Source organism: Muntiacus reevesi, chromosome 2 (genome assembly GCF_963930625.1).
Source record: "Muntiacus reevesi chromosome 2, mMunRee1.1, whole genome shotgun sequence".
Classification (NCBI taxonomy): Eukaryota; Metazoa; Chordata; class Mammalia; order Artiodactyla; family Cervidae; genus Muntiacus; species Muntiacus reevesi.
The window spans coordinates 135,752,944-135,773,746 of record NC_089250.1 but is presented as its reverse complement, the minus strand read 5'-3'; the positions used below and the strand labels follow the sequence as shown (position 1 = coordinate 135,773,746).

Sequence of the window (20,803 nt, the reverse complement as noted above, 5' to 3'; positions counted from 1 at the left end):
CATCCATCCAATAAATCTGCCCAACCCTATTGTAATGTTTGCTGTATAGATTCAAGCAACAGAATTAGGAAAGTCAGGTACCTTGCTCAAGGTTATTGCCTACTGGCATCGTACTGACTCCAAGATTTTAATTTAGTCAAATACAGTACAAAGTAACTCATTTAAACTTGCCTTCAACACTAAAGTTTTAAAAAAATCACATAACTAAATCAAACATTATAATATGCACATGAAAATCTGGTTAAAGAACTATACATGCTTGAAGTTTAATAATACATGTATATACAATCAAAGTATCAATATGTTTGACCCTAAATATACCCAATATATCCTTGTAGATCAGACTTCTAATTTTACAGATGAGTAATCTGAGGCCTGGAGGAGTTAAAATGACTTGTTAGGCATCCAACCAGTTAACAAAGATGGTCTAGAATCTACTTCATATATTCAGAAATACAAATTACTCATTTAAGTGTTTTATATGAAATCCTTTTCCAAATATTTAACAGCAAACCACTAAAAAACATATTAAAAAATGAACATAAGGCTTAACTATGAATACAGAACTGTTTTTAACCATTGTATCAAAATATAAGAAAGCACACCACTGGCATACAGAAATAAAGACGGCTTACTAAGATTTCAGTAATATGCCACATTATCAAATTATTTAGAGCTTTAATCAATTAATACTAATCTGGAATAAATAATCTATACCTCATCAAGAGAATCGCTAACCAGATGTGTCCGCCTTACTTTCATATTTAGAAATAACATATTCATATCAGGTCTCTGTCTTCGAGATACTTTATCCACCAGACTTTGCTAATTGAAAAAGAAAGCAAACATTTTCATTTTTACTTGAACTATAATCTCAATTAAAACATTTAAACACTTAGGTAAAAATTACTTATATTCTTCTCTTTACCATCTCTCACATAAACAATTTCATAAACTCAATTATGCAAATTTTGATTTATGAAAATGCCTTATTATTTCATTTTGGGACAATGATAACAAAAGGGGATACAAAATGGAGGACCCAAAAATAATTCAGCTTCTACAGTAAAAGAATGTTGCATTGCTGCTTCTGTATGTCTCACCTCTTACGTAGCAAAGTTTTCTGTTTAATAAATACAAACAAAGTAGGAACATTGGGAACAAGGTACATACGTCTGATGATAAACTTGGCTTACGCTTTTTAAGATACTGGATTTACTCTACAATCTACTTCTAGAAAGTAATTTTCAACATATTTCAGAAACCATTAACAATGTTCATATCCTTTGTCCCAATATTAAACAGAGGAAATATTTTATACAGTGACATTCATCACAGCATCATCTATAAAAGCAAAACTTTAGAAATATACTAAGTACGAATGTCTAGTGGAATTATAATACAGTTATCAAAAATGATGGTCATAAAAATCATGTAAATAACATGGAAAATGTTTAAGGAATGTACAACTAAAAAAAGCGAGGAAACAAAATTGTATACACAATATTGTTTCAACTCTGATGCCTCTTAAAGATAATACAGGTAAAGACTATCAAAAGCAAATTCCCTAAAATGTTAACAATATTTATTCCTGGGTGTTGGAAATAAGGGAATGTTTTACAAAAGTATAAGAAATATATGAATGTCATTTATCATATAAAGTCTACATGCTTGTGTAATATATTTAATTTATCTAAACTTTCAGACTACCTCATCATCTTTGGTAGCAAAGAAAATGAATTATTGTGCAGATTAAAGATAAACAGTCTGACATTTTAAATACATGCAGCAATTTGCTTTAGTAGGTAAAATTTCAATATCCCAAATCTATATAGTAAGGCTACTTTCATGATTTTGTAGATTATTATAATAACACACTAATTCAGAGCCCTTCTTCCTCTCTCCAGTATTCGATTCTAAAGGCTTGCAGTAGGTTTTTTTTTTCTTTCCCCTTCTCTGGGTCCTCTCTTTTGTGCTCAAACAGATCTATATTCCTAGCACGGTATGCAGTGTCATGGACCTGTTTTTCCAACCCTTTCTTATCTTCTGTTCCCAGTCGAGCTCCTGGGAAGCCATCACACTGGAAATTATCAAACACACAAATTTAAACTAGGATGCTAATGGAAGACAAAGCTTACTGGCTACTCCTCCCATCAGAAATTCATACTGCATAGAAAGTGCTTCAGATGAAAGAAATAACCCAATGATGGTAGAATTTTACACATAGACTGATGAGGAAGTTATTTTTAATCTGGGAAATCACTTTCATAACTTTAAATTATACTATATAAGTTCCTGCTTATATTAACCATCTATAAGGTTACCCTGTGTCAAAATAGTCACCAGTCATTAATTCCAAATAGTATGGCACAGTTTACAAGCTAAAATGCTGGGAAACACCCATAACTGAGAACACCACTGGACTCTTCAGTTGCTACTCATTTGTGTCCTTGCTCTGTGGAAGACAGCCCAGGATACATTCTATAGCTGCCACTCTCCTTTTAAATGAAAGGGAATTTAACAGAAGAAGGTATTTAAAATCTTAAGTGTGAGTGGCACAGCAGAAAACTGCTCAGAGGAACTTAAAATTCTAGCTCTTTAGATTTTTGTTCTTATAAATAAAAAAACATAGCCCAAGGCTTAAAAAAAGAAAACTAAAAAGGCACATGAAATGGCATAAATGCTAATCATCAAAATGACTAGCTAGATAGACTAATCTTTGAGCCAATATCTAACCAGGATTAATAATTCTGGTGCTAAATATACCTGTTGAAATCTACTTCTCAGCAGGGTAATAAGGCTATGTTACTCCTTTGGTACACAGAGGCGATACCATTTCTTCTAATACTCCAACACTCAGTGTAAACTGACTCTGGGATGTCACTAGTCATTCAAATCTTTTGTCCCGCTCTGTGACAGCAAAAAATACTCACCTTCTGGTGAATTACTGAAGAATCAACAATTCTTACTTTTATGGTATTTGAAGTATTATAACTTATGCCTTAGAATTCTTTTTATATCCTTGAACAAGACATGGAAATCATTTCTTTTACTCTACAGGTCTGTCTTGGGGTCTCTATTTTAAGAAGACTATAGCCAACCTCTCTAAGTTTTAAAGTTGTTAAGTAATCATGCCGCAAAAGCAGAAACTCAAAAACATATGAGTATTAAAGTGTATAGTGTAGAGCTCTAATTGTTTTTTTTAAAAAAAGCACAATCAAAGTAAGTATGTACTTCATCTATAACTTTACTGTGTTATGCAGAAATCGTGGTAGGCAGTGGACAGGACAGGCCCAGAGATGAACTTCATCCTGCCTAACTTCATCCGGCCTGACTGCTGCCTGTCTCAATGGGCCTGCAGGCATTTTGGTTCCCTAAGAATCAATAAAACACCTTTCACCATCTATGGACATATTTTTCAGTTTTCTAAGACTACACTTTTTGCTACACTTTCTAATTTTTCAGCTGTTTCTATTTGACTTTCATAAAATTTAGAAAACATGTTGGTGGTTTGAGCGGTTTGCTCTCAAGGACACCCCTTTTCTTGTCCTCACTGTAGTTCTTTCTCACTGATGCATTGCTAATGACCCTGGAGGACGGTATCTACAAAATGATGTCAAAGTTCCCACTACTCTGGATCTGTGAGAGGCACTTAACCTTCCTGCTATATTTATAAAACAATGAGAAGTTGATGAGGAGTATTTTTTCCCTGTATCATGAATAGGTTTAAGTACTTTTTGAGGGTGTATGATATGAATTTTACTTTTGACATTTCCTGATTATGCTAGAACAATTCACATGACATTTGACTTATTTGTTAAATTATTTACTATATATTGATTATAGTCAGCATAAATGTTTTCATAGCTGGCTTACCCTTGCGATGCTTATCATCTGTTGTTCTGAGTCTCTTTGAATAATGATTTTTTTTGCAGCTATAGAAATAACGAATGGGTACTGACAGAAGGAAAACCTGCTCAACAAGTGAAAACAGAAAAAGCAAAATGGTGTATTTTTAGCAAAATTATACTAAGGGAATCTAAGGTACCGCTTCCAACAATATTAAACCATTACTTTTGTACTGTGTTTTACCATTCACAAAATGATTTTATGTGCATCATTTCTTTGAATCCCACAGCCCTGTGACCTATACATCATTATCCGATGTGCAGTGGCTTTATTCCCTAGAGGAAGCTACAGCCAATGTTCTGAAACATGTGCTGACAGCTTACACTGTTTATACAAATCATCTCAGTTTATGCAGCCACTTGTACATCATTACCTGGGAAAAATATGGCCAACATCAGAAACAGGAGGCAGAAGTGCTGATGAAGGTTAGGACAGAAAATCATGTGCAGAAATTAATATGAGAATCCATTACTCTATGAGTATGCATATGCACCAGAAATGCTTATGCATCAGAAATGAAGAAATCTAGCAAGAACTATGGTAGGAAAAGTAACACATTTAAGAGCAATAAAATAAAAGGAAAAGTGTTGCTTTAGCACTGTTATTTAATGATGCAGTAATATGGAATGGTATGTATTTGTAAACACACAACATACGATCAAAAGTTATGAAAATAACTTCTTTCCTGGGTCAGAGCTCACTCTGTTATATAAAAGAGCCATAAAGCACACAGATAAGATGCATTCAGAGAGAACTAGTAAGGCAGCAATGACCCTTTGGGAGTTAGACTCCCACATAAGTGGCTGTAATGAATCCATCAGCTGCAGTTGGAACACATCCAAGGACAATCGATCAGCACATGTGTGACCACTGGTCACACTGCGATGTAGGCATTAGGAGGAAAAAGGAAATAGCCCTGGAATGACCGGAAAATGAAATGGTTTTCCTCTTGGAATGAAACTGTTAGAAAGCAGTAAGAAAATTGTTCAGTATTAATGTGTAATAATTTTGAATCACAAAGTGCCAACTAAAAATTTGGAAACAAAAAGAAGTGCAATGAACTTAGTAGGATAATGCTGGTCTAACTATGTACTTTAAAATAGTGTTCTCAGCCCTTCCCTAGTCATAGCACATAGACAAACGACTCTATGTGTATGTCACACTGAGATAAACACAAGAGGCTGGCCATGGCCAGACACGTGACTTGCCCTGGGGCTCTGATCCCCTTCTAGGTCCCAAGGGCGGAAGGGATCATAGGATCAAACCTCTATAACTCATTCTTGGTACACCAGTGTTACAGTACAGTGTTTAGAGGAGCTTTGCATTAAAAGATGTCACTGAAATATGCACAGTAACTCCTGGCATTGTATTGTAGCTTTGCCTACAACATTACAAATACATTAAAGTGGGACAAAAAATATCTTTGTAGAATAAACTCTGACAAGAAAAAAATCCATCAGATTGGCCAAGGTCCCCCAGAAGTGGAATTCTTACTCAGTTCAGGTGTGGATTGAGATATATCCAGGATTCTAGTCTTATGTTTTGGGTCAATTCTGGTAGAAAGGGTCCCTGGAAGCTTGAACCAATTCTGGGACTTGGGGTTACTTATACCCATATCATCTCTCTCAGTTAGTCTCTCTTAGAATAATGCATTCTGTAGGACAATTCAGAGTTTGGGAATAAATTATGTCTGGGATAGTCTTGCTGGTTTAATCCAAACTCTAAGTGCAGGGTAATGAAGAATCTGCCCAAGTGTTTTGAAAATCTATTACACTAATGTAACAAACCATTTCTGGTGAAGCCCTTTCTCTGTAACATCCATTTTTTTAATGCTATGTATAAAAAACAAACACTTCATCTACAGGAAGAGGAAGAAAAGGAGTGAATTCACGTGTGTATGTGTACATATGTGTGATCACTGTGGGAGATCGGGCACCAGCATACTATGGTCCATGGGACCAACATGGTGGACAACTCAGGCTTGGGAGTAAAGCTCTGGAACACAGACACACCCCTTCAGTTACATATTTACTAAGGCTGTTCTGTGCTAGAATGGTAGACCAGAGACTGCATAGCCCAAAGAGCAAGACACATTTATAATCCTGTACTTTCCAGAAAAAATTTGTTGACCTCTGTGCTGGGTGATGACATATAGAATAAGAAAATTTATAAGAAACTGCATACTAAGAACTTTTCCCTTCTTAAAAAGATGTTACTAACCAAACAAAAATCATATTAACATAAACATAAATTCAGATGAAATAGAAAAAGAGATGCTTTAGGAAATATAATGATATAATGATTTCAAGGCTGGATATCTAAAATATACTTAAAAGTTTATATGTTAAGGTATGTGTATATGTAAATTTACTTACACAAACTTAAAAGCCAGTCATTATTTTGAATAGTATTTTATTCAGGTGAATAACCAAATGAACTTTTGATCATACCTGTGAGAGTTTCCAAAGCTCTGCCAGGTGTGGTATTCTTCCATGAGGTCAATGTGATCCAATGTAGAATTATAGAAATCAGTATAAGGAATAAGGGGAGGGTGAACCAAATTGTTCGCAGTATCTGTAAAGATAATTCTAACATAATGATCTTTCCCAATATGTACATGATTCATTCTAGTAGGAAGACTATTTTAATGCCCACCAGAAAGCCTTTATCTAGAAATTTCTCTTTTAAGTAATTGAGGTGCTGAATGAAGAAGGTAGTTTTAAAATTAAGGTCAAAATGCAGCCAATAATTACTTGCTTTAAAAGAAAACTTGAATGGTGAGGATTATAATAGTATAGTAAAGGGAGTAAGCAAATGGCATACTCAGGAATGAATATAAGTTCGTGTATTCTTAGGAATCACTACTTAGGAGGTCATACGCAGTTGACAGCCATAAAACAGAATTCTGCTCAATAAAATGCATAAAGCTTTCTCATGCTTATACACTAATTGTGAAATCTATTAGCAAAATAGAAAATACATTACTACAACTCTCCCCTCAAAGGAATGATTTAAGATGTACGTAATGCCTCTATAGTATTTTGAGGTACTTATGAAAATATCCTTATATTTAATAAAAGAAAAGTAAAGATGATTGAATAATAAAACCTACTAAGTAAAGCCAATACTTTAGATGCTGATGGGATCCACCACGAACACTTTGATATAGGTGGAAATTCTTCAGGTTTTGCAGGAAACAGGCGTAAAGAAATAAACTGCAGCAATCTCTCTACCAATGGTTTGAACCTCTTCTGGGATAATCTGGTAAAGATTTTGAAATAATTCCAATCAAAATTCACATTTTCTATTTTGGCAATATGTTTGTTAGAGATCAAAGTTCATCCTTTATGCATAAAATTTTAGACTATTCCCCCAAATTCTATTTCTTTAATTGCCCCAAATTTGAAAAGATGCAAAATCTTACCTCAAATATCGTTTCTTAATTAAATAAGAAGTAAACACCAAAATTACTATAAAGTTAGCATTAAACATTTCACTTTTAAGGCTTTTAGTGTTCAGTCACTCCTCATTCATAGACTCTGTATTTGCAAATTCACCTATTTCCCATTATTTAATTCTAAACCCCAAATAATCGTGGCACTTTTGTGGTCATTTCATGGCAATGTAAAGAGTGGCAAAAAACAGGAGTTGCTTATGCTGAGGCTGAATAAGGTGATGCTCTGCCTCCTTGTTTTAGCTCTCATACTGCAAGTAAGTATTCTTTATGCAATCTACTCGGGTCATATTTTTTCAAATTCTTACGCTTTTCATTTGTGATTTTGCCCCTAACTCTAGTGCTAAAGTTCTAAAGTTCTGACTAGTGTTCCTAAGAAGGATGTGATGTGCCTTATGGAGAAGGTTCTTGTGTCCAATAAACTTTGCTCAGACATGAGTTATGATGCTGTTGGCAGTGTGTTAGCTGCTCAGTCCTGTCTGACTCTTTGTGACCCCATGGACTGTAGCCTGCCAGGCTCCTCGGTCCATGGAATTTTCCAGGCAAGAATACTGGAGTGGGTTGCCATTCCCTTCTCCAGTGTATCTTCCCGACCCAGGGATCGAATCTGGGTTTCCTGCGTTGCAGGCAGATTCTTCACCTTTTGTTGGCTGTGAGCTGAATGTTAATAAAATACTGATTTTATCAAATAAGATGGCTTTAAAATGAAACACAGATAAAGTAAGGCTATGTGCTGATATGCTGATGGAAATGTTGTGAGCAAAGGCTCGTAGGAATCTAACCCTCTTGAGTGGGAATAATGGTTTACTATTCACCAATTCAGTACTCACAGTAGCTTTATAGAACGTTAACTATTGCTAATAATGAGAACTGACTGTATTTAAAATTAATTTTAGGATGATTTAGCTTCTTTAGCTTGTATTAGTCATGGGGAAAAGTAATTGTTAATGTAAGTACAGTACTGTGAAAGAAATACTGTACTTTTATAAATTGATATTGATGGCTAATATGTTCAACAATAGGAATGTGCTGCATAAAATGCAAAAGCAGTGGACAGAAATCTCAACAACAGCTGGTACAAGTAAAATGGTTACTTACACACAAAACAGATCTTTAATGTATCCTCTACATAGTACTAAATAATACACTTGTAATTGGCTTCTGAAGCACTGTGAATTATAAGTATCATTTCTAAAGACCTGAAAACATTTAATGTTATTATAAAATTAAAAATTCTTAATATCATAGAGTAATTTACTTTTTAAACCAGTGAGCTAGGAAATGATGGTCAGCTTCCACTAAGCTGGCTGTCTGTCGTAGCAAGTGGGCATAGATGACATATGTAGATGTGTTATTAAATTGAGGATTCTGAAAAAGATATTAAAGATAATTGTGTTAAAATTGTGTTAACATGTAAAAGGAAAGACACTAAGCTTAATGAGCTAAGTGGCAAATTCAGAAAACTAAATTTGAGATTATGAAATACTAGATGAAATCCTTTAAAATAAGAATCTATTTGTTTCATTATTTAATTAACAGAGACTTCCATTTCCACAATGGTCCAGGGGCTTTGAATTAAGAAAGATTTAGGTCTGAGGAATAATTCTACCACTTACTACTATACACCCTTAAGAATGTTCCTTAAACTTTGATGCTCAACTTCTTCATCTAGAAAATGGGAATGATAATATCTATCTTGGAGGTTGTTTTGAGTACTAAAAAAAAACAAACAGAAAGATAACATAAAGCACCTAGCTCACTGCCTAGTATAAATGGAGGGAAATCACTCCTTTCCAATTAAGCAAAAACCTGGTTCTTTCTTGATTTTAAAAAAAAGCAGGGGTGGGGGGGGACAGAGAATGCTAGAAAAATAAAAGCTGGTAATGAAACTTTTGCAATGTGAAAAGAGTTATTCGCACTTCTCACAAAGAACAGGGGAGAACCACCTAAGAGCTCCTGAGAACTTTTAAATGCTAAAGGAGAGCTTGTAAACCAAGCATAAACTCTAGTTACATTTCCAAAATCTAAAACTCACAATGTACATTTCAGAACTTGATGGTAAAAATAAGTGTTATTGAACAATAAACAGAAATTGTAAAAAAGAAAAGAGCACCATATGTTTTTCAAAACTGACTTATGGTCAGGATGGTTCAAAATGAGGGAGTGACCCCAGCCGATAACCTCATCAAGTGATAGCTCTTAAGAGTAGAATTTACTGAGGACCAAATATACTCTCCTAAAAATGTGAGTTCCATGCTGTCACTTTCTAGTTTTTACTATCTTCACATATATTTCCTTTTTTTTTCCCCCCGGTTTTGTCTTTCTCTTCTTACCTTTTTACCTCCCCTTCCTCGCTTTACATCTCTCAAGTGCCTTTTATCTATTTCCCCGTATTTCCCCCCACTTTTTCTACTTTTTCTTTTTTCCTCTCTCCTCCTCCTTCTACCCATATCTTCCATATTTTTTTATTGGACATAATATTAAGTTAAACATTATACCTTATTTAACATAACCTTTTTATCTTTAAATGAGATAATAACTATACAACTATCTTTGGTAAACTGTAAAGAATATTACAAATATAGTATGCTAGCTATGGGAATAACATACTTCTAAAAAAATTATAAAAGTTAAAATTACTTTTCATTTGTTTGGACCTTATTTATTTATTTATATCAATGAATCTGTATCTCTTGAGAGGAAAAAGTTCATCATCTTTGCTTCAGCAAACATAAACAACCACTTTGACTTTTCCATTAGAATTCTAGCTTAAATATTTATTGAAAAGTTTGAAACCTACTAATTGGGAAACAAAAAAGAGTTTTGAAGCCCCCTTAAAAAACTAGTTACAAGACAGGAAGTTGACTGGAGGAGGAAGAAGTGCTTCTATTCTGTTTGTTCCAGAATTCAACAGCAGGAAGGTAAGAACTAAATTAAAATATTAAATCTGGATATAATTTAGCTTCCCACTGTTTGTTATAGCTTTAATTCTCTGATTAAAAGTAATTATCTAAAAAGTATCAGAAATGCTGCTCAAAATAATACTTAGTACTTGGTATCATTTTACTTACACATGTACAGATTGAAATATGCATTATACAATTTCAACTAAGTTCTTTTTCTTACCTGTAAAAGTATAAAATATGCTCTAAGATCATCTTTTGTTCGTGGACTGAAAAAGAAAGAAGTATAACTGATGAGAGATGCTTAATCTTACACCATCTAATAAAAATTATCAATGTTTCTGTGAAAATTGACTTGATAAAAGCTAGACTTAAATCTGAAAACATAAACCTAGACTTACATCTGAAAACATAAACCTAGACTTAAATCTGAAAACATAAACATAAATCATTGCCCAAAGTGTACTAGATGCCCTTTATAAATGTAAAGCCAAATCATCTGAAATATAAATAAATAACATGTGTATTAAATTTTGAAATTTATATGTATGTATGTATATTACATATATAATTTTAAAATTAGTAGTACTATTCCTCTATGGAAGAATTATCTGACTGAATAATGATTTAAATTATTTGGGTTTAAATAAAATCTAAACTATTTCTTTCTATAGTAGTCTACATAATTTTCAGATTATTTTTTCAATGGGACTACTATTTTATTTTAGAAATTATATTTGAAAATATTTTAATAAGATAAAAGCAATTCATAAATATTAAAATTCCTGGTGATAAGAGAGTCCTCTTTTTTTTTTTCCATTTTATAGCTGTACCATTAAAATTTCCATCTTCCTGTCCTATGCACTAGTATTTTAGTACAGTGTACAGCTTTGTGTACAGAAGTGGTGGTTAAGATCATAGGCTCTTTTGCCAGACAGCCGGGGTTCTAATTATGACTAAGGCACTTATTGTGTTAACCTAGGCAATTTACTTCTCTGTAAATTAATTTCCTCAAGTGTGAAGTGAAAATAATCCTATTACCTATTTCACAGGATTGCAGTGAAGATTCAATATGAGAAATACATGCGAAATCATTTGAAAGGTGATTAGCCCACAGTAAACAGTCAATAAGCTATAGATCTTGTTGTTACTCTAAGTCCAAAATAAAACAAAATTTTGGGGGTACAGACCACATGATCCTTTAATAAGTAATTTGCATCAAATTATTTTAATCTGTCTCAGGTACACATTTGAGGAGCAGGGGTTAGAAAGCTGTGGGAGCATGCTCAGAGGGGACTAAGGTCCTGCAGTTTCAGACCACTGGACTTCCTCACTCTCCTAAGCATTCTTTTAACATTCTAATTTTTCCTCTTATCTCCAGTGAGGCATTATATATTCAACCAGAAACATAAAATTCAAGGAAAATGCAAAAGTATTACTAGAACGATAAACTAGGAAAATATTAAGATAAAAATCACATGCAAAATATAATATGATTTCAATTGTTTTAGAAAGACAACTAGAAAAAAAACTGTACAGTTACATTTTTACTTTTTTAATAAAGTAATATTACTTTATTACTTTAGTAATAAAACCACAAATTTCTTTGAAAATTGGAACAATGTTGTTAAAATATATAGGGTATATTTAACATATTTAAGAACTGTGGTTTGGTATTTTCAAACCGGGCTTAATATAAACATTTAAATTATAATTTAATGGCATTGCTTGGCTTTAAGAGCGGCTATTATTTACTATGTTATTTAAGTAATATCAATTTAAATATGTACTTTTAAAACTGTATTTTTGTGTTCTGCATATTGCAAACACTATCAATTACATTGTTCATCATTCTTTATATAACAATTCAATATTTAGTTCCAGAAAAATAATATTTTAGTGGCTAAATTTATGTTTCCTTATATTAGAAATAAGGAGATGTCTACTCTGCTACCCGGAAGCCCAAGGATAAATTTAATGCTCATATTATTTCATTATAGGTTACAGATTTAACCACCCATCTACACAACAAATATTATATACAGTTTTAAACAGTTCACAGATCCTCTGAGGCTCACATGTGGATCCTCCTAATAAGTCATAAGTCTCGAGTTAAAAAGCTTTGTTATAAATGGTTTACAATTTCATTTTATGTTTTTACTGTATCAACTAAAATCTTTTCTGAGTAAAACACACACATATATATTAAAGTTGGATGAGGTGCACAGATTAACCATCTATAGTGAGGAGCCATAACTACAATATTGGCCACAATTACCCTTTCCAGTCTTGTAACAGGCTGTTAATGATTCCCTTTAATACTGTCTTCTGAATGTCTTGAGGCTGTAGGCAAAAGAAAATCATGAAATAATTAGGATTAGATATTTAGGTGACTTTTATATGCTACTTATATTTGCAGATCTGTTTCAGTGGTTAAAACCGGACTTGATGACTGATTACTGCCACTCATGGTGGTCTCAATTTCACTTCTGAAAGATTACAGTGAAAATGCTCCCTGGGATGTGCACTGCACAACCTGCACAAACAGACGAGGTGGCTGTTTGATGATTACTGTCAGTTTCAAGTGACAGTGAAAAACAGAAAAAGAAAAATAATTTCACTGTCTCTGGATTGACAGGGTTAAATCATGAACACAAACTGAAGAATAGCATGTTTAACAATATAAAATTATGGCATACATTTTGTACATATTTATATGTTATAATTAGCAGTTAAGTCCACAGTTCATTATAAAGTACGACCAAATTATGTTAAAAAAACAAGGTAAAAAATTTTTCTTACAGAATTCGAAAAACCTTTTAATTAGAAAAATATAAGAATTAAAAAATAATCTAACTTTCTGAGAATTTCAACTAAATTTACCAAAAAAGTTTCTTATGTAATTATGTTACAAGGTGAGTTTTACAACATTTGTGTGACTGATTTCAAAGTACAGTATTAGACTCAAATAACTGTATGATTTGCATGTGTTCATAAATGATACTTACAGTATTAAGTAAGGCATCATATACAGCATTCACAAATTTAGCATTAATCCCAGAGTCTTCAATAGTATTAAACGAGGCAGAGGCATCTTTCTGAAAATTCAATTAAAGAACTAAATGTATATAACATTTTAAGAACTATTCTAAGTAATATCTGAATCATAACTATTCCTTCATAATTTATAATAGTCTTAGTATGATGATATAAAAGAACTGTTACAGCTAAATTGCTAAAAAGGAAAATAAATACATAAGGATTATTTTAATAATTTCTTTTTTAAAAACTGAAAGAATGGAGTCAAACATTGTTATTTGCTAAGTCATATTTGACTCTTTGTGATCCCATGGACTGTAGTATGCCAGGCTTCCCTGTTCTCTGCTATCTCCTGGAGTTTGCTCAAATTCATTTCCATAGAGTCAGTGAGGTTATCTAACCATCTCAAGTATTACATTAGTACAAATAAAAATAATTTTTAAGATATCACTTAAGTAATTATTGTGATATCTATAATTTCAGAATTAATACATATTTATATTTGCTTAAGTAGCTGCTTAAGCCAATATTGGCTAGAAAAAGAGGTAAATTCAGTGTCTTTTTTGGGGGGAAATTTAAAAAGTGAAAAATGTGCTTTACGTGTTATTACCTTAAATGCAGCACTTAGTTCTGGAAAAGAATCAAATGTTGTAAGATAAAAATCATATACTGTTTTCCAATCTCCTGATGACTTAGCTTTTTCTACATCTTCCCTAAAATAAAAGCATTCATTAGCCACAACAGATAAAAACATTATGCAGATAATACAGCACTGATTCTTTACAGATAAACGTTACCCAACATGCAACTTGAAATAATGAAGTTGAATACAGGAATGTGTTCCAGTTAATGTAAATATGTAGTTTCTGAATTTATAAGTCTTAATTGGATTAAGATATTAATCCAGCTTCAACTTTCCCATTTATTTGCTTTTATAAAAGTTCATTTTTGGGCTTCCCTGATGGTCCAATGGTTGCAGATCCACCTTGCAATGCCGGGGACGCCAGTTAGATTCCTGGTCTGGGAGGATCCCATATGCCACGGAACAACCAAACCCAAGCACCACAACGACTGAGCCCATGTGCCTAGAGCCCGTGCTCGGCAACAAGGGAAGCCCCTGCATTAAGAAGCCCATGCACCACAACTAGAGAGCGGCCCCCACTTGCTGCAACAAGAGAAAGTCCATGCACAACAACAAAGACCCAGCATGGGCAAAATACATACATAAATAATTTTAAAAAGTTCATTTGACATGCTCCTTATAATTATCTCTCTTTCTTTCCTTTACAGTCAAATTTCTTGACAGATTTTGTTTACATTCTGTCCCTACTTTCTCTTTCTCATTTAGTCCTTCGAGTATCCATTTGGTTTTTATTATTGCTGCTGCTGCTGCCAAGTCGCTTCAGTCGTGTCCAACTCTGTGCGACCCCATAGACGGCAGCCCACCAGGTTCTGCCGTCCCTGAGACTCTCCAGGCTTGGTGCAAAAAGTAAATGTGGTTTTGCACTGTTGAACTTTGCCCCTTGATATTGCAATACACTCTTAAATAAATGTGGTTATGTTACTATACATCATTTTAATGCACATTTCTCGCTTTATTTTTTTTTTGCTAATGATATTACTAGCTGTTTATTTTATATTTTAGATTACAGATATGATGTTAGACAAAAAGCTAATTTGAGCAATTTTTGTATTCGAGTTTAAAATGGGTCATAAAGCAGTGCCAACAACTCACAACATCAACAACACATTTGGCCCAGGAACTGCTAACGAATGTACAGTGCAGTGGTGGTTCAAGAAGTTTTGCAAAGGAAATGAGAGCCTTGAAGAGGAGAAGTATAGTGACTGGCCACTGGAAGTTAACAATGACCGACTGAGAGCCATTATTGAAGCTGTTCCTCTTATATGAGGAACATGAGAAGTTGCCGAAAAACTCAATGTTGACCATTCTAAGATCATTCGGCATTTGAAGCAAACTGGAAAGGTGAAAAAGCTTGATAAATGGATGCCTCATGAGCTGACTGCAAATCAGAAAAACCAACGTTTTGAAGTGTCATCTTGTCTTATTCTACGCAACCATTTCTTAACTGGATTGTGACCTGTGACAAAAAGTGGACATTATACAACAACTGGCAATGACCAGCTCAATGGTTGGACAGAAGCTCCAAAGCACTTCCCAAAGCCAAAACTGCACCAGAAAAAGATCACAGTCACTGTTTGGTGGTCTGCTGCCTGTCTGAACCACTACAGCTTTTGGAATCCCAGCAAAACCATTACATCTGAGAAGTATGCTCAGCAAATCGATGAGATGCACTGAAAACTGCAACGCCTGCAGCTGGTACTGGTCAGCAGAAGGGACCAATTCTCCAGGACAACACCTGACCACACATCAAACAACAAATGTTTCAAAAGTTGAATGAATTAGGTCATGAAGTTTTGCCTCATTTGCCATATTCACCTGACCTCTTGCCAACTGACTACCACTTCTTCAAGCATCTTGACAACCTTTTGCAGGGAAAACACCTCCACAAGCAGCAGGAGGGAGAAAATGCTTTCCAAGAGTACGTTGAATTCTGAAGCATGGACTTTTATGCTACAGGAATGAATGAGCTTATTTCCTGTTGGCAAAAATGTGTCAACTGTAATAGTTCCTATTTTGATTAATAAAGATGTGTTTGAGCCTAGTTATAATGATTTAAAATTCATGGCTGGAACCAACATTACTTTTGTACCAACTTAATAGCAGCAAGGTAGCTTTTATGGTCTGTGTGTCACTTAGTAAATGAAATCTTATTTTTTAAAAAGGACACATTCCTTCATCTCTGCTTGATTATTTTGACTCATTTTCTCTTATTTAGTGCTTCTTTTGTTGCAACATTATCTATCCCTTACCTGTTAATTATATATTTGTTAATTATATATTTGTTCTCACCTTCAAGTTGAGACATCTAGTCTTTGGTGCCTTCACTCTTATAATGCCATATGAGCCATAAGTTCAATTAATTTCCCACACAAAAATATTAAATTATGCAAAGTGCCGACATGCAGTTGACTATATGTCTACATGTAACAATGAGCCAAAACTTACAGAAAGTCTTTCATAGTTTTGGGCTGAACTGGAAGGATGGGTTCTGGAAGAACTGGCGCTTTCATTTCAGATGATAATGGATCTGTGGAGATGCGCTGTTTTTGTCTAACATCAAGGGAAATTGGTGGTAGGTCTCTCACTGTGAAGGATAAAGTATTCAATGTAATTAATCATAAACTTTTCCAAATTATAAAAATGCCATGCTAAGTCAACATGAACAGAAAATGAATAGGTTATTTTGTATTGCATTCACTTTGGGATCATATAATAGAAAAACCTACCACATTGAAGGGCACTTGCTGGGAGAGTCTGTTGCCACCCTACCCAATTTCACTCACAATAGAAAAATTATATGACATTAAAAATTATTTACAGATATAATATGGGGCTTCCCAAGTGGCTCAGTGGTAAAGAATCTGCCTGCTAGGTAGGAGATGCAGGTTCAGTCCCTGCACCTCCAGAGGGCTGGGAAGATCCCCTGGAGAAGGAAATGACAACTCACTCCAGTATTCTTGCCTGGAAAATCCCATGGACAGAGGAGCCTGGTGGGCTACAGTCCATGGGGTCACAAAGAGTCAGACACAACTTAGGGACTGAACAACAACAAAAACAGATATGACACAGAATTTTTCTTTTGATGCCTCCCTTCCTATAAATTGTGTCTTTTAGAGATCATTTCAGTGAGATTAGATGTTTTTAGTGATTATTAGCTTTCTGAATATAGTTGCTCCTTGAATGGTGCAGAACTTGGGCACCAATCCCTTACATAATTTTACAGTTGGCCTTCTGCACCCTTGGTTCAGCATCTGCAGATTCAACCAAACACAGATTCTGTAGTAGTATAGTACTTCTATACTGAAATTTATTGAAAAAAAAATCAGCCTGTAAGTGGACCCACACAGTTCAAAGCCATGTTGTTCAAGGGTCAATTGTATATGCAGACCACTTATTTATATCCTCTGCAATTCTCTGTTGGAGTTTTAGCACTTTGTTATCAATTTGCATGAACAGTTTATGTATTTTGCTTTTCCCCCAAATATCCACTGGTTCACTGACTGGCCTTTTTGTTGCATTTCATAACCTTATAATGGCAAAATAAAACAAGTACCGAGATATCTCATAAAACAAATGTATGGCTTAAAGAATTACTGCAAGGTAAACACCTGTGAAACACTAACCAGTCAAGAAATAGAGTGCTACCAGCCCCTCCCTGCACTGTCTATTCCAATGTTAAGTTAATTTCTCTCAATTTCTTTATAACTCTTTCCTCATTTCTTTTTTAAATGTTAAATATTTTCTCGTTTTTTAGGTCTCATAAGGTGCTTTTACATTTGTTTGCTTTTATGTTCCTTCCAGTTTATTTCTAAAATTAAATTCTATTTCCTTTACTGTCACTTCATTTTTCATTTTTTGCAATTCTAATTTATGGCATTCTTCCAGGTGTCATATCATTTTCTTAATGAATTTTAGCTCACTTTGAAATAGAATTTTATCTTTTTTTGTGGGCATGTGTTTCGGATGTGCTCTCATTGTTCAAGTGGCTGTTATTCTGCTTTCTTATTACAATAAAATTTTTTAATTAAAAATTATAGAATTTTGTAGCCAATTTGATTTGAAATTATTTTCCCCAAATTTTTAGAAGGAGGTATAGCTCTTCTTTTTTTTTGTTTTTATGTAGAACTCAAGTATATGGTGGTTTGCTTTCTGGGATTCCAGGCCCTGTTTCCCTGCTCCACTTTTATTCCAGTTTTCTCTCTCTGTCCTTAATTGCTATTGTCCCAGAGCTGCTCAAATTTGATTCTAATCTCAGGATGTCCTCCACACCCACTCCCAGCCTGGAAGGAAGTACTAGTTGGGAGAATTCACAGGGGTTACCTGCTCCCTTCAGACCTCACATGGGCCACCTGCATGCACCTGCTCTTGGCAAAACCCCTCCCAATTTCAGTTTCTGTTCTCTAATTGGCCTCCTGAGCTTTCCAATGAATAGCCATTCCCTTCTTCAGGGGATCTTCCCCACCCGGGGATCAAACCCCTGTCTCCCGCACTGAAGACAGATTCTTTACCATCTCAGTCACCAGGAAAGCCCTTATCCAGTGAATACCTGCTGCTTATTCGGAAGCTCTCTTGGTCTCGAGTCCGTCAAGTGGCCCCGATGCTTCCTTCTGTTTACATCAGCTTACATCTTCTGATCCTGGTCATTTGTCCTGCTATCTTTTGGGGTGTACAGGGACATTTTATAAGCTGATTCTGTAGTAAATGATGTCCAAGATGTTTAATTTTGCTATAGAGGTGGTATGTGTGTTTTACTAGGGATTCAGGGAGATTAAAAAACAATGCTGCTTCTGCTGTTACCTTCTTTTAAATGTTTGCCTTTCAATTTTATTTCTGAAAACAGAAAAGTAATTTTTCTTATTTTATTCATTTTTAATTGGAGGATAATTGCTTTACAATATTGCGCTGGTTTCTGCCATACATCAACATGAAACAACCACAGGTATACATATGTCCCCTCACTCTTAAACTTGCCTCCCGCCTCCCACCTCATCCCACCCCTCTAGGTTGTCACAGAGCATCAGGTTTGAGCTCCCTGTGTCATATAGCAAATTCCCACTGGCTATCTGTTTTACATACAGTAGAGTATATGTTTCAATGCTACTCAATTCAATACACCTCTTTCCCCAACTGTGACCCCAAGTCTTGGAAACTGAAAAGTATTTAAATAATACTTCTATTACTTAATTTATCAACATATTCCTTTAGTAATTTTTTATGATTAGTAATCCAAGCCTTCCCTCCCTAGAGACCTAGAGAGCAGATGACCATGTATCTCCTAATCTGTGCTTCTTTTCCCACTGTAGCACATGTGAAGGATGTACTTACCACATTGCCTAGCAAATAGTAAATGCTCAATAAATTTTATCATTTCTAGAATTTATGAGATAATACAATATAAAATGTATTTTTTCCCTAAATGGCCCGTTTCAGAATACCATGTATAAAAGTATGTCACTGCATACTGTTTTTTGATACTTTTATCATATATTAAGTTCTTTTGTATTCTGGAGCCTATTACTGGGCTAATGCATATGATTCTATTGACCTGTTAATTTTTGTATGAAATAATTTCAGTTACTATAGCTTAATATCTATCAACACCTGGTAAGGCAATAGGCTTGGTCAGAGACAGCTGGTAGCTTGGGCGTGAGTGGTAGTAGTAAACTGATGAGAAATGGTTGGATTTGTGACATATTCTGAATATAGAATGATAGGAAGATGTGTTGGCAGACAGGTAGGAATGCCAGGATTTGTTAAAAGAAAAATGAGCCAAAGATGAATTTGATAGTTTAGCTTGACCATTAACTGGGACCATTTACTAAAATGGAGAACACTAGACCACTCAGTTCAGTTCAGTCGCTCAGTTGTGTCTTACTCTTTGCAACCCCATGAGCCGCAGCACGTCAGGCCTCCCTGTCCATCACCAACTCCTGGAGTCCACCCAAACCCATGTCCATTGAGTCGGTGATGCCATCCATCCACCTCATTTTCTGCTGTCCCCTTCTCCTCCTGCCCTCAATCTTTCCCAGCATCAGGGTCTTTTCAATGAGTCAGCTCTTCGCATCAGGTGGCCAAAGTATCAGCTTCAAAATCAGTCCTACCAATGAACACCCAGGACTGATTTCCTTTAGGATGGACTGGTTGGATCTCCTTGCAGTCCAAGGGACTCTCAACAGTCTTCTCCAACACCACAGTTCAAAAGCATCAATTCTTGGGCACTCAGCTTTCTTCGTAGTCCAATTCTCACATCCATACATGACCACTGGAAAAACCATAGCCTTGACTAGACGGACCTTTGTTGACAAAGTAATTCTCTGCTTTTTAATATGCTGTCTAGGTTGGTCATAACTTTCCTTCCAAGGAGTAAGCGTCTTTTAATTTCATGGCTGCAATCACCATCTGCAGTGATTTTGGAGCCCAGAAAAATAAAGTCAGCCACTGTTTCCACTGTTGCCCCATCTATTTGCCATGAAGTGATGGGACCGGATGCCAGACCACTAGAGGAAGTTTTTTTTTTTTTTTTTTTTCAGGAGTTGGGGTCGGTGGGAGTCAGAAAGTTTTCTTTTGGCCACATTAAAGGTAAGATGCTTATGAGACATCCAAATGCAGATGTTGAGTAGATATGACTCTTGAGTGCAGGGGAGCTGTGAAGGTTTATAGCTCATAGTAAAAATGCTCAATTAACGAGATCCCTAAGGAGAGGGTAAACAGAGAAGAAGCCTGAGAATTGAGCTCTGGGGACTGTGTCCTGGAGCAGTCCGACACTGGAAGCCAATTAATTCTCTCTTTTATTTCACAGTGAAAATACTGAAGGCTTGACTTTTATTTTGAATGTAGCTCTAGTCTTCTAATTTA

The 20,803-nt window shown here is 34.9% G+C and overlaps 1 protein-coding gene across 3 annotated transcripts in view; it reads right to left on the bottom strand.

Annotated features, from left to right (window-relative positions):
* Positions 1 to 20,803, bottom strand: part of HECTD2 (HECT domain E3 ubiquitin protein ligase 2) — a 71,408-nt gene that overhangs the window by 16,316 nt on the left and 34,289 nt on the right. The window contains exons 1-11 of one of the 3 annotated variants that reach the window (XM_065922905.1): positions 18,495 to 18,762; positions 16,394 to 16,532; positions 13,916 to 14,018; positions 13,275 to 13,364; positions 12,545 to 12,609; positions 10,490 to 10,535; positions 8,622 to 8,731; positions 7,022 to 7,170; positions 6,360 to 6,483; positions 3,877 to 3,973; positions 718 to 825 (exon numbers count right to left, since the gene is read on the bottom strand). In XM_065922905.1, coding sequence (XP_065778977.1) covers positions 718 to 825; positions 3,877 to 3,973; positions 6,360 to 6,483; positions 7,022 to 7,170; positions 8,622 to 8,731; positions 10,490 to 10,535; positions 12,545 to 12,609; positions 13,275 to 13,364; positions 13,916 to 14,018; positions 16,394 to 16,458 — 957 coding nt within the window. In that variant the 5' untranslated portion in view covers positions 16,459 to 16,532; positions 18,495 to 18,762. Of the gene's footprint in view, positions 1 to 717; positions 826 to 3,876; positions 3,974 to 6,359; positions 6,484 to 7,021; positions 7,171 to 8,621; positions 8,732 to 10,489; positions 10,536 to 12,544; positions 12,610 to 13,274; positions 13,365 to 13,915; positions 14,019 to 16,393; positions 16,533 to 18,494; positions 18,763 to 20,803 lie in introns of those variants that run through there. The other 2 variants (XM_065922903.1, XM_065922904.1) reach the window with 2 other exon arrangements.